The following is a 14,053-nucleotide window of genomic DNA, read 5'->3' as shown; positions in this document are numbered from 1 at the left end:
ATTATTATTATTATTATTATTATTATTATAAATGTTTATAAGAGGAAGTAAAAGACAACACGCAGTTTCACAAGTTTTTTTTAACTAAATATTAAACCAGGAAAAGTACATTCAAAGTGGAATAAACCTGGATATTTTGTCGGGGACTTAAAGGAGAGATCCGGACATTTTAAGTGTCGCTAATCACTCACCATCATTGAAATGGACGTTGAGTTCTCTCACAGAACCTGGCGTCTGTGGAAGAAACAAGCAACCAGCGTCGTCTAGTTCTGCACGAACGATAGCTCGTGCGCGACTTTCAGTGCATGTTTGAGTATCATGAGACTCCACAATGAGCAGTAGTAGAGAAAAAACTAACTTTGCATCGGTTATAATAGACGATTTTCACTCTTACACGGGCTCCCATTATGCCACGGAGGGGGTCGCCAGACTGCACGACAGGGGACTCTCTGGAATAACTCAACGTCCATTTCAATGATGGTGAGTGATTAGCGACACATCAAAGATAACACTTAAAATGTCCGGATCTCTCCTTTAATGAGGATTTTACTGTATCAACGACGTCACCGATTATCCTTGGATAATTATTCGTTCATACGGCAAATGGTCCATGTGGTTACATCTCGAGTTAATAATGCATACATTAACACTGAGGATTTTAGTGAACGCTATTGGGCTAATACAGTGCCCAGAGTGCAGTTAGGCGTTTCTTGCTCAGGGACACTTTGACAGAGTGCAAACTTGGGACCTCTCAGAGGGCTTCTCTATACCAAAACACTGGTGCTTGTGTTTACTCTCTCCATTCATCTGCTTCCCCCTGTCCTGTCCACCTACCACTGTCACAGAGCTGACATGCTACACTGGTGACGGCAGAAACTATCGGGGGGAGGTTGCCAGTACGATCTCTGGGAAAACCTGCCAGAGCTGGTCGGCCCAGAAACCTCACAAACACAACCGCACACCCGAAAACAACCCAAACAAGTAGGAAGACCCAGCCTAACATCTATCTTTCTACAGTATCTATCCATCTATCTAGCCATCTGTCTGTCTGTCTGTCTGTCTGTCTGTCTGTCTGTCTGTCTGTCTGTCTGTCTGTCTACTAACTACCTACTGTACCTACCTACATATCTTTGTCAGAGGCCTGGACGACAACAACTACTGTCGTAATCCAGACGGTGAGCCGAAGCCATGGTGCTACACCACTGACCAACGGAAACGCTGGGAGTACTGCCAGGTCCCCACATGTGATGTTGATCCAGGTAGCTTTGACCACTTAAGTTCACAACAATGCTTTCCCTCAATCTTTTTGGGGTTTTCTGGTGTGTTTGTGTTCATGTAGAGTTAGTGCTGACCAGGCGAGCAGAAGATATTTTTTTATTGGGGGGATCCAAAACTGAGCCTCCAGCAGATTTTTTGCAGATCTACAAGCTCACAATACAAAGAGAGCTTGTAGATTTGTTATTTTTGTTACGCATCACAGGCGTGGAAGTAACACTAAGTGTTTTCTTTTTCTACTCAGAAGTGGGGGAGACTTCCCCTCCACCCTCCACAGCCCCCCCAACCCCAACCATACCCCCAACCGCACCCCCAACCGCACCCCCAACCATACCCCCAACCGCACCCCCAACCGCACCGCCAACCGCACCCCCTGGAACCGAAGCAATACCAGCAGCTGGGAACGCATCAGCTGAGGGTAAGAAAAACCATAGTACAAATATCAGGAGCAAACTTTTGCCTGCAGTACGAGGGCCAAACAATGCAATATGCAATTATGCAATATGTGAAATGTGAAGTGCAATACGCTATATGCACATTTTTGGAGGGAGATGGCCATGCAATTAACTAATGAGCCTAGGAAACAACTGGGCAGAGTGCAAATGGATGAATTTTCATAAAACTACAATGTTCATTGGCTCATGGAGGTGTCATTCTTGTCATGTAAAAACTTCTGTCCAACTGGGATTTTAGATATTGGTCCAAAGTTCATGTGTACAAAGTTTCGAAGATTGCTCAAAAATCCAAGGAGGAGTTCGAATTTAACTGTTTTAGATAAAATTCTAAATCTAAGGGTCAACGTCAGATTCTTTCCTCATGAGGAGACATGTGTATTGAAGTGTCATGGCTGTAGGTTAAACAGGGCATGAGTTATACGTGTGGCATTTTCAATTAATTAATATAACCCCTTGGACAATGGTTTCATATCTTTTTTCATGACCCATGCAGCAACCATACCAAGTTTCGTAAAAAAGTGACTGCACGGTTAGGCCAGAATTGGAAAAAGTTGCGGAAGAAAAATAAAACTAACAAATACAACAGGGTTTCTACGTGCTTGGCCCATAGAGTTATAATATATGTAGAGTACATACAGCCCCCCACCTATTCATTTCAACGAATAGCATGCAAATTAAACAGCATGCAAATGAAATCAACAGATTTATGCATAGAATACAAAGCCACCGTTCCCGCATCAGTGATCTAGTGATCTGTGAGATTACCTGTGAACTCTGCACTAAGAACTGAACTGTGACTCGTGAATAGTTTTTTTTAATGCTGTTTTTAATGTTGCTGCTTTTTTATTCTGTTGTTATTGCACAGCTTTTAGTTTTTGTTGTGTTTAGATGTATTGTATTTATTCTGCCATGACCAGGACCTGGGTAACACATTTAGTTCTGTAATGGAATGACAATAAAGCTCCTTGAACCTTAACATTTAACTCATATTAAAGTTAATATTATAGATTTCATGGCAGCTTTCTTGCCAGCAAAGTTGTGGCTCTGGTCTGAGTGCGATGGTTGAACATAGAGCTTGGGAAGTTGTCTCCGCCCTACTAATTGTCATACTACTCCTTTGGGGTATTTTTGGTAGGCCTACTGTATATTTGCACATACAGGACATTTGTCCTCTGCATTTACCCATCCTAACTACTAGGAGCAGTGTACGCTATTAGGCTAATACAGAGTGCAGCTAGGGGTGTCTTTCTCTTGCTCAGGGACACTTTGATAGAGTGCAAACCGGGGATTTTCCTAGAGGGCTTCTCTACCAAAACACTGGTCCTTAATTGTGTTTACTCTCTCCATCCATCTGCTTCTCCCTGTCCTGTCCACCTACCATAGTCCCAGGGCTGACCTGCTACTCTGGCAACGGCAGAGACTATCGGGGGGAGGTTAACAGTACGATCTCTGGGAAAACCTGCCAGAGCTGGTCATCCCAGAAACCTCACAAACACAACCGCACACCCAAAAACAACCCAGACAAGTAAGAAGACCCAGCCAAACATCTATCTACAGTATCTATCCATCTATCTAGCCATCTATCTAGCCGTCTATCTTGCTGTCTGTCTGTCTGTCTGTCTGTCTGTCTGTTGAGACAAACTACCTACTGTGCCTACCTACATATCTTTGTCAGAGGCCTGGACGACAACAACTACTGCCGTAATCCAGACGGTGAGCCGAAGCCATGGTGCTACACCACTGACCAACGGAAACGCTGGGAGTACTGCCAGGTCCCCGCATGTCATGTTGATCCAGGTAGCTTTGACCACTTAAGTTCACGACCATGATTGTGTGACTTTACTTTTATTACTTTTAAGTCATTTCTGCTGAGGACGAATAACAAACCCTCGTCTCTGTATGACTCACTGTACTGTTAGCAGAGAAACTGACAATGAGTTCAGCTAGATGTCGATGTGCCCTATTTTCTGTACAAGCGTAATAAAGATGGCAAATGCAAAACTACTTTTAATCACCATAGAAACAGAATGTGACCGATTTGTTTTTAAACCCTGTAGCACTTTGAGTTTTGCAAAAGTTTAAAGTGCGTTATAAATTAAACGTATTATTATTATTATTATTATTATTATTATAAATGTTTATAAGAGGAAGTAAAAGACAACACGCAGTTTCACAAGTTTTTTTTAACTAAATATTAAACCAGGAAAAGTACATTCAAAGTGGAATAAACCTGGATATTTTGTCGGGGACTTAAAGGAGAGATCCGGACATTTTAAGTGTCGCTAATCACTCACCATCATTGAAATGGACGTTGAGTTCTCTCACAGAACCTGGCGTCTGTGGAAGAAACAAGCAACCAGCGTCGTCTAGTTCTGCACGAACGATAGCTCGTGCGCGACTTTCAGTGCATGTTTGAGTATCATGAGACTCCACAATGAGCAGTAGTAGAGAAAAAACTAACTTTGCATCGGTTATAATAGACGATTTTCACTCTTACACGGGCTCCCATTATGCCACGGAGGGGGTCGCCAGACTGCACGACAGGGGACTCTCTGGAATAACTCAACGTCCATTTCAATGATGGTGAGTGATTAGCGACACATCAAAGATAACACTTAAAATGTCCGGATCTCTCCTTTAATGAGGATTTTACTGTATCAACGACGTCACCGATTATCCTTGGATAATTATTCGTTCATACGGCAAATGGTCCATGTGGTTACATCTCGAGTTAATAATGCATACATTAACACTGAGGATTTTAGTGAACGCTATTGGGCTAATACAGTGCCCAGAGTGCAGTTAGGCGTTTCTTGCTCAGGGACACTTTGACAGAGTGCAAACTTGGGACCTCTCAGAGGGCTTCTCTATACCAAAACACTGGTGCTTGTGTTTACTCTCTCCATTCATCTGCTTCCCCCTGTCCTGTCCACCTACCACTGTCACAGAGCTGACATGCTACACTGGTGACGGCAGAAACTATCGGGGGGAGGTTGCCAGTACGATCTCTGGGAAAACCTGCCAGAGCTGGTCGGCCCAGAAACCTCACAAACACAACCGCACACCCGAAAACAACCCAAACAAGTAGGAAGACCCAGCCTAACATCTATCTTTCTACAGTATCTATCCATCTATCTAGCCATCTGTCTGTCTGTCTGTCTGTCTGTCTGTCTGTCTGTCTGCCTGCCTGCCTGCCTGCCTGTCTGTCTGTCTGTCTGTCTGTCTGCCTGTCTGTCTACTAACTACCTACTGTACCTACCTACATATCTTTGTCAGAGGCCTGGACGACAACAACTACTGTCGTAATCCAGACGGTGAGCCGAAGCCATGGTGCTACACCACTGACCAACGGAAACGCTGGGAGTACTGCCAGGTCCCCACATGTGATGTTGATCCAGGTAGCTTTGACCACTTAAGTTCACAACAATGCTTTCCCTCAATCTTTTTGGGGTTTTCTGGTGTGTTTGTGTTCATGTAGAGTTAGTGCTGACCAGGCGAGCAGAAGATATTTTTTTATTGGGGGGATCCAAAACTGAGCCTCCAGCAGATTTTTTGCAGATCTACAAGCTCACAATACAAAGAGAGCTTGTAGATTTGTTATTTTTGTTACGCATCACAGGCGTGGAAGTAACACTAAGTGTTTTCTTTTTCTACTCAGAAGTGGGGGAGACTTCCCCTCCACCCTCCACAGCCCCCCCAACCCCAACCATACCCCCAACCGCACCCCCAACCGCACCCCCAACCATACCCCCAACCGCACCCCCAACCGCACCGCCAACCGCACCCCCTGGAACCGAAGCAATACCAGCAGCTGGGAACGCATCAGCTGAGGGTAAGAAAAACCATAGTACAAATATCAGGAGCAAACTTTTGCCTGCAGTACGAGGGCCAAACAATGCAATATGCAATTATGCAATATGTGAAATGTGAAGTGCAATACGCTATATGCACATTTTTGGAGGGAGATGGCCATGCAATTAACTAATGAGCCTAGGAAACAACTGGGCAGAGTGCAAATGGATGAATTTTCATAAAACTACAATGTTCATTGGCTCATGGAGGTGTCATTCTTGTCATGTAAAAACTTCTGTCCAACTGGGATTTTAGATATTGGTCCAAAGTTCATGTGTACAAAGTTTCGAAGATTGCTCAAAAATCCAAGGAGGAGTTCGAATTTAACTGTTTTAGATAAAATTCTAAATCTAAGGGTCAACGTCAGATTCTTTCCTCATGAGGAGACATGTGTATTGAAGTGTCATGGCTGTAGGTTAAACAGGGCATGAGTTATACGTGTGGCATTTTCAATTAATTAATATAACCCCTTGGACAATGGTTTCATATCTTTTTTCATGACCCATGCAGCAACCATACCAAGTTTCGTAAAAAAGTGACTGCACGGTTAGGCCAGAATTGGAAAAAGTTGCGGAAGAAAAATAAAACTAACAAATACAACAGGGTTTCTACGTGCTTGGCCCATAGAGTTATAATATATGTAGAGTACATACAGCCCCCCACCTATTCATTTCAACGAATAGCATGCAAATTAAACAGCATGCAAATGAAATCAACAGATTTATGCATAGAATACAAAGCCACCGTTCCCGCATCAGTGATCTAGTGATCTGTGAGATTACCTGTGAACTCTGCAGTTAGGAGTTTCTTGTTCAGGGACACTTTGACAGAGTGCAAACTTGGGACCTCTCAGAGGGCTTCTCTATACCAAAACACTGGTGCTTGTGTTTACTCTCTCCATTCATCTGCTTCCCCCTGTCCTGTCCACCTACCACTGTCACAGAGCTGACATGCTACACTGGTGACGGCAGAAACTATCGGGGGGAGGTTGCCAGTACGATCTCTGGGAAAACCTGCCAGAGCTGGTCGGCCCAGAAACCTCACAAACACAACCGCACACCCGAAAACAACCCAAACAAGTAGGAAGCCCAGCCAAACATCTATCTTTCTACAGTATCTATCCGTCTATCTAGCCGTCTGTCTGTCTGTCTGTCTGTCTGTCTGTCTGTCTGTCTGTCTGTCTGTCTGTCTGTCTGTCTGTCTGTCTGTCTGTCTGTCTGTCTGTCTGTCTGTCTGTCTGCCTGCCTGTCTGTCTACTAACTACCTACTGTACCTACCTACATATCTTTGTCAGAGGCCTGGACGACAACAACTACTGTCGTAATCCAGACGGTGAGCCGAAGCCATGGTGCTACACCACTGACCAACGGAAACGCTGGGAGTACTGCCAGGTCCCCACATGTGATGTTGATCCAGGTAGCTTTGACCACTTAAGTTCACAACAATGTTGTTCACTCAATCTTTTGGGGGTTTTCTGGTGTGTTTGTGTTAATGTAGAGTTAGTGCTGACCAGGCGAGCAGAGGACATTTTTTTATTGGGGGGATCCAAAACTGAGCCTCCAGCAGATTTTTTTGCAGATCTAGAAGCTCACAATACAAAGAGAGCTTGTAGATTTGTTATTTTTGTTACGCATCACAGGCGTGGAAGTAACACTATGTGTTTTCTTTTTCTACTCAGAAGTGGGGGAGACTTCCCCTCCACCCTCCACAGCCCCCCCAACCCCAACCATACCCCCAACCGCACCCCCAACTGCACCCCCAACCATACCCCCAACCGCACCCCCAACCGCACCGCCAACCGCACCCCCAACCATAGACCCAACCGCACCCCCAACCATACCCCCCACCACACCCCCAACCACACCCCCAGCACCCCCCCCAACTGCGCCCTCGGCACTGCTGACCGAAGCTGAAAAGGAGGAGATTGTGAACAAACACAACGAGCTGAGAAGAGGTGTGCAGCCTACCGCCAGCAACATGCTGAAGATGGTAAGACACTATTGGAGGTTTGATTTGACTAGATTTTCAGCAGCCTTCAAACCTCGTCCTATGTTGCGCTGATAAGAGAAATGGTCACCGAAGTATGGCCATTTGAAGTGTTAGCCACTGCTATAACACTGCGGCTGAGCAGTGATGCACTTGCAGCACCCAGGTCCACTGCCATACCTGTACTTCCATTTACACCATTGAACTCTACACCCCTCAGAGAGTGTGTGGGTGAAGTTTCAAGGCAATCCGACAAACCAGAAGTAGGAATGAAAAACCGGAAGTGGTAATTTTTGATAGAATTCGAAATCTGTGGGACCACCCATCAAGTTTGGAGCCTGTAGCATGCTGGGAACTGGAGTTATGGCTGTCTAAACCCCAGCTAATAGGAAAACAGAGGGGGCGGGTTTTCAGCAATTACAGCCTATCCCGTAAGACCGCCTACCAATTTTGAATCCTTTAGCATACTGGGAGCTGTAGTTGGGTCTATAGGAATACAGGGGGTGGGGGGGGGGGGGTCAGAGCTTAAGCAATTACAGCCTGTCCCTATTGGCCGTCTAAGAGTACCTACCAAGTTTGGGTCCTTTAGCATGCTGGGAACTGGAGTTATGGCTGTTTAAAGGTCAGCCAATAGGAACACAGAGGGGGCGGAGCAATGGTGCGCCTGTGGCACCCAGGGGCCCCGCCACGTGGTCTCTGGTGTGGCTATTCTGATGGCAGACCCCTGACCAGTGTTGGTGCCAAGTTTGGTGCAGATGTACGTTTGTGACTTCCACCGTCCGTCCCCCTGTCTGTCCGCCCGCCACACACTAGGCAATTTTAATATAGGATTTGACATCTTTAATGACCTCGCTCATATTATGCAAAAACACATACAGCTGCATATCGTTGTCAAATCGAAAGGGAACGCACGGAACAGACCCACACCTGTAGAGTGTGTGTGTGTGTGTGTGTGTGTGTGTGTGCGCGCCTGTGCCTGTGTCTGTGTGGTTCCGTTCAGCTGTGAGAGTGATTGACGATGAGGTGGGTGAGTGCATGCGTGCGTAACGTGTCCTCTCATTCTCACAGATGTGGAACGAGGAAGCTGGTGCCAACGCTCAGAGATGGGCCGACAAGTGTGTCCAGGAACACAGCCCTGGCACAGAAAGGAAAATTAGCAGTAAGACCCCTTTAACATTATTAATAATGATAATATTATGTTATATAATATAACATTAATTAAAAAATCCATCACGCAAGTATGTGTGGTAATTAGGGTTGCCAACTGTCCCTCGAAATACAGAATCGTCCCTTATTTGTAAACTAAAAGACGTGTCCCTTATTGAAAGGGACACACTTTGTTCATGCAAACTGCTCATATACATATACTATTATACAGGTTATTAATATAATATAAAAAAAATTGCATGTATTCTTGGAAATAAGGGATGCCCGGCTGGGAGGCTGTTCCCATGTGAATCCCGACATCCACATGATTTGATTTTTGATTGATTGATTGATTGAGTGCTTAGTAGAAAATGAATTCAAAAGGATAAATACACAAGAAAGCCTGAAGGATTGTTTCCATTGTGGTCCTTTTGGGGAAGGGGGGTGAGACAAAAAAAGGAGGACAAAAAAAGAAATCTAAAATGTTAATATTCTGTCTGTCTGTCTGTATGTCTCTCTCTGTCTCTGTCTCTGTCTCTGTGTAGCCAGTGGTTGTGGTGAGAACCTGTACATGTCCAGTGCAAAGAACACATGGACCGATGCTATCCAGGCCTGGTACGATGAGGTGAAGGACTGGAAGTACGGGGAGGGCTCTGTCAATGAAGGAGTGGTGGGACACTTCACACAGGTACACTTACACCCAGTCAGAGGTGATCCTATAGGGTGTCGGGGGGCCGGCCCTAGGCAAAGATTTTGAGGTATTTATTACTATAGCAATAGCGGTAAAAATGTTGGCCTTCAGGGCCCCAAGGCAGTTGCCTAGTATGCCTAATGCCTATTCTTTTTGTATTACTTTAAACATTGAGTTGATGATGATGATGATGATGTGTTGTGTGTGTTGCACAGGTTGTGTGGTACCGCTCCAACCAGATCGGATGTGCCATGGCCCACTGCCCCAACGCCAAGTACAAATACTTCTATGTTTGTCAATACTGTTCACCGTAAGTACTATTGTTCCAACGCCAACTCAACCTATATGGTACGCGTACCACCGGAGGTGGTCGCAAGGCCCCCTCTAGTGGTTTGTGGAGGAAAAGGTTTACTGTCTCAGCAGATATAATGTTTTAATATTTGATGTTGTGTCCGACATTGCAGTGGTAACTACCAGTTAAACCCCTACAAGGCTGGACCATCTTGTGGTGACTGTCCCAATGACTGTGATGACAAGCTGTGCAGTAAGTGACCAAAATAGTATAGAGGGTTTAGTGGTTAAACAATTGTTTATTTATTTGTTTATTTAAACGGATCCCCATTAGCTGACGCCTTAACGTCAGCTAGTCTTCCTGGGGTCCAAGACATTAAAATACATTAACAAAAACATTCAACATATCACAGTTTATTACAAAGAAATACTAAAAACAACAAAATCTAAATAATACATTACATTACATTACAAAAGTCGATAATCACACAAAAAGAGATACCGATAAGAACATACACGTACGTATAACGAAAGAGCATACATGTTTTCCTTCAGCCCTGTTCCCCAATCTTAACCTTAACCCTAACCCCATTACTTACCCCAACCCCAACCCTTACCCTAATCACAACCCTAAACTAAGGTAATATAGGGACTGAGAGAACATACCCTCATAACCTTAAGGAGGGGTTTAAACATATTCAGCAGAAATTGAGATGTGTAATAAATATTTCACTGTTACATTCTGTCATTCTCTCTCCGTCTCTCTGTCTCTTTCTGTCTGTCTCTTTCTCAGCCAACCCATGTCCCTATAAAGAAAAGTACAGCAACTGTCCTTCTCTGAAGGAGAAATGGGGGTGCAGTAACCCCACCATCGCAGGCTGGTGCCCCGCCACCTGCAAGTGCACCACTGAGATCATCTAAACGCCTGCCCACGCCAACTCCACACGCATTACAAGAAACATGATCTAATCCACATTCAATGACATTTCTTATTATGCAAACCTATCGCTATCATACTATCTGCCTCTCTGTCTCTGTTTGTCTGTCTCTATCTCTGTCTCTGGCTATCCATGGCTATCATACTGTATGCAAACTACGCATTTACCACTGGTTCTCAAAATGAGATCTGGGGACCCCCAGGGGTCCTTGAGAGGGTTCCAGGGGATCCCCAGTTACATTAGTTAATATAGTATCAAAATCGGTTGACCACTTTGACCCTATTTTATACTTCAGCTATTCGAAAATAGCAGAACTACAAGATCAAAACGCATCACAATGCAATGAGTTTTGAGCTTGTAGTTCGGCTAGTTTAGAAAAATCTGCTGCCAAATACCTATTAATGTGGGGGTCCTTGAGATGAAGATGTTTGAGAACCACTGGCATATACTCTATGTACTGTATAGGCTATGGAAATATCTTTCCTCTATGATTATAGAAAATAAAGCAGCATTTATGGATTGAGCATTACAATACTGACTAACTTCTTTCTTTTTTGGCTGTTTTTTTAATGTATTATTATTATTATTATTATTATTACCCTTATTATTAATGTCTCCGCCAGGCCGAAAGGCATGGCGAGAGAGTATGTTTTACCCCCTGTCTGTCTGTCTGTCCGTCCGTCCGTCCGTCCGTGTGTCCATCTGTCCGTTAGCAGCTAATCTCCGGCACTGTTGGCCCGGTCGCTGCGAAACTGTGCACACACACTCCCTGGATGCCAATTCAGAACCTCTGCCCCAAATTTTCAATTTTCACATGGGCCTGTTATAGCACCACCAGGAGGCCGATTTGTGCAAAATGCATTTTTTGACATTACTCCTACAGATTTTATCCAAACATCATGCAAATTGGTACACAGCATCTCTACAGTCATGTGATCAACACGGATTTGTCCGATTTCCCATATTCCATCCTGATTGGCTAAGGTTGGCTTCCAAAGTTTGCAGGATTGGTCCGTTTTGAACAAAAGGCCTCAAATTATGCACGCAGCTTGCAATTTTCGTGAAATTTCACACGCACATTCCCACTAGGCAGAGGAAGAAATGCCACCCTTTTCACAATGGCCTGTTATAGCGCCACCAGCAGGTCTAATTTAGCAAAACACATTTTTGGAACAAAATTCCCCAAATCATGAATGCAGTGTCCGCTTGCCGTGAAAGGCCTAGGAATAAATGGCACAACTTTCACATTGGTCTATTATAGCGCCACCAGGAGGCCACAATAACGTACCTGACCTGGCGGAGACCTGCGCTCCGAGGAGCACTTTTTCTAGTTATTATGTTCACACTTGCAGCCCAAATCAGACTTTTGTCCTATCCAGATTGGAATCAGAGTTTTTAAAAAAAATCTTCTGTAGCCACTGGACCGATGACATTCATTGTGGAGGTGTGACACCATTACAAAATATACAGTGAAATGGCAGAAATTATTTCAGTTTGGGCTGTAGAGTCTGACAGCTACTTTTACTTTATTGTTGGGTCATTTCCAGATCTTCTGTGACCGTAGAGAGCGGAGGTTGGTTTCTCAAATGGATTTTCATTTCAGGTTAATTAACCTTATATATAAAATTGAGCCCCCATGCCCCACGCAAAAATGTGGGCAACTTTTTTTAGAGCCCCATACGCAAATATGATATTTTCTTCTTCATTTCATATTTCATAAAATGGTACCTCTAGGCATGCTTAAAACTGCCGACCGAACAGTTTATTTTTCTGAGAGCCTCACCCCGCCCCCGCCCACTAACATTAATCTGATGGAATGAATCACAGCTGTGCAGCTCTGTCTCGAGCGGACTGAACCCATCCGAACAGTCTAAGAAAATAATACTAAAGGGAGCTACGTGCTTACCCTCCGACGTCAGAGGGTAAGCACATAGCTCCCTTCAGTATTATTTTCTTCTTTTCTTTTTTTTTTCCTTTGGGTCTTTTTATGACTTTATTTAGAGAGGGATAGGGAAAGTAGGCTGACAGGAAATGGGGAGAGAGATAGGGGGTGACACGCAGCAAAAGTCTAATAAGTGGTATTTGTTCTTGAGCTGTCATTGGACTTACCGTAGATCTTAGGTCTGGTTCATTGTGCAATACACACTTATTTTTCATGAGCTGTCTTGCAAGTTGGATCTTACGCTCCATCATTTGGACGTCAACAGGACCTCTGTACTTGGAGGCCAGTCTAGCCTGGTGAATCGTAGATCATGAATTCACAAAGAAAAAAAGAAAGAAAAGTAAATAATGTCAACGGGATAGAAAAGTATTCAGTGATGAAGTTCCTTGACTGACTGCCTGCACAAGAAATATGGTACGGATCAGTGCAGTGGCAGCTTATGAGGTTAACTGGCGATCGATCTGTCTGTCTATTCATTAATTTATTTATTATTACGTTTTTGTATTAGTGTTGTTTATTGTTTTAAGTGGGCTGTCATTATTTTCTGTCGCTGTTGGTAGTCATGGCGGCCAGTTCCCACCTGATGCCGTGTGGGAGTTCTGACTGCTCCAGACCATATAGAATAACTCCTACCTTACATAACGTCTTAAGACTAGGACTTAAGTCTAAGATGTACATTTCACCAATGTATTCAACACCCTCATCTTTGTATCCTCCAAAGAGGATGATAAGTTATCCCACCATGCAACAGCACATACTATACATTGGACACGGGCCGTCGGGCCATTCCCCTTGGGCTCAACCTTCCTCCAGGAGAAGGTCTCTGGGTTGAATTTCCACAGATCATTAAAGGACTGGTTCAGCAGACGGTTGCGGCCACCAAATATGTACAGCTCTCCACAGCAGGCAAAGGCTGAATGAAGTGCACGTCCTTCTGAAATAAGCTGTGCAGAAGGCGTGCTCAACCAGCAGTTGGTCTCTGTGTCAAACACTCTGATGATGTTGTTGTAGGTGAAATTGTCCCCTCGGCCCCCAAATACAAACATCTTTGTCCCGATGATGGTGGCAGAGTGACACGATGAAGCAGGCCCTGGAATACCTCCAGCGTTAATTAAAGACCAGACCATTGTGGCGGTGTCCAACTTGTGGATCTTTTGACACAGCGCCGCTACTCGAGGTCCATTAGAACGATGAACTGCAGCTCTCAATGCAATCTCTATGAGAGGCATTGTAAAATACCGTAATTTCACTGGTTAACTACTGAGGCTGTAGCGATTTTATTTGTGTTCTAGTAAACTGTCCCATTTGTTTAATTTATCCTTTTTAATGTCCCATATCTGTCATCTCGATATACTACCCACAATATACTATAATATACTCCATCAGTGTGTCAAAAGTTCTAGCTTCTGAAATCTTACGTTTAAGTGGTCGCATGGTCACAGACGCATCCCTTGAGGTTTTCAATACCCAGAAAACC

General features: G+C 44.2%; 1 protein-coding gene across 7 annotated transcripts in view; it reads left to right on the top strand.

Annotated features, from left to right (window-relative positions):
• Window positions 1-11,166, top strand: part of LOC308103368 (apolipoprotein(a)-like) — a 105,744-nt gene extending 94,578 nt beyond the window's left edge. For 5 of the 7 annotated variants that reach the window (XM_080453310.1, XM_080453311.1, XM_080453308.1 and 2 more), the window contains 16 exons: window positions 846-981; window positions 1,138-1,259; window positions 1,520-1,693; window positions 3,114-3,255; window positions 3,406-3,527; window positions 4,679-4,814; window positions 5,007-5,128; window positions 5,389-5,562; window positions 6,526-6,661; window positions 6,877-6,998; window positions 7,261-7,571; window positions 8,637-8,727; window positions 9,260-9,402; window positions 9,621-9,715; window positions 9,870-9,949; window positions 10,490-11,166. In XM_080453310.1, coding sequence (XP_080309436.1) covers window positions 846-981; window positions 1,138-1,259; window positions 1,520-1,693; window positions 3,114-3,255; window positions 3,406-3,527; window positions 4,679-4,814; window positions 5,007-5,128; window positions 5,389-5,562; window positions 6,526-6,661; window positions 6,877-6,998; window positions 7,261-7,571; window positions 8,637-8,727; window positions 9,260-9,402; window positions 9,621-9,715; window positions 9,870-9,949; window positions 10,490-10,617 — 2,234 coding nt within the window. In that variant the 3' untranslated portion in view covers window positions 10,618-11,166. The remainder of the gene's footprint in view (window positions 1-845; window positions 982-1,137; window positions 1,260-1,519; window positions 1,694-3,113; window positions 3,256-3,405; window positions 3,528-4,678; window positions 4,815-5,006; window positions 5,129-5,388; window positions 5,563-6,525; window positions 6,662-6,876; window positions 6,999-7,260; window positions 7,572-8,636; window positions 8,728-9,259; window positions 9,403-9,620; window positions 9,716-9,869; window positions 9,950-10,489) is intronic. The other 2 variants (XM_080453307.1, XM_080453312.1) reach the window with 2 other exon arrangements.
• Window positions 11,167-14,053: the final 2,887 nt, after the last annotated feature.

This window comes from Gymnoscopelus braueri, assembly GCF_963280865.1.
Source record: "Gymnoscopelus braueri genome assembly, chromosome: 16".
Lineage (NCBI taxonomy): Eukaryota > Metazoa > Chordata > Actinopteri > Myctophiformes > Myctophidae > Gymnoscopelus > Gymnoscopelus braueri.
The sequence above is the reverse complement of the archived record's forward strand: the minus strand, read 5'-3'. Positions and strand labels throughout refer to the sequence as shown.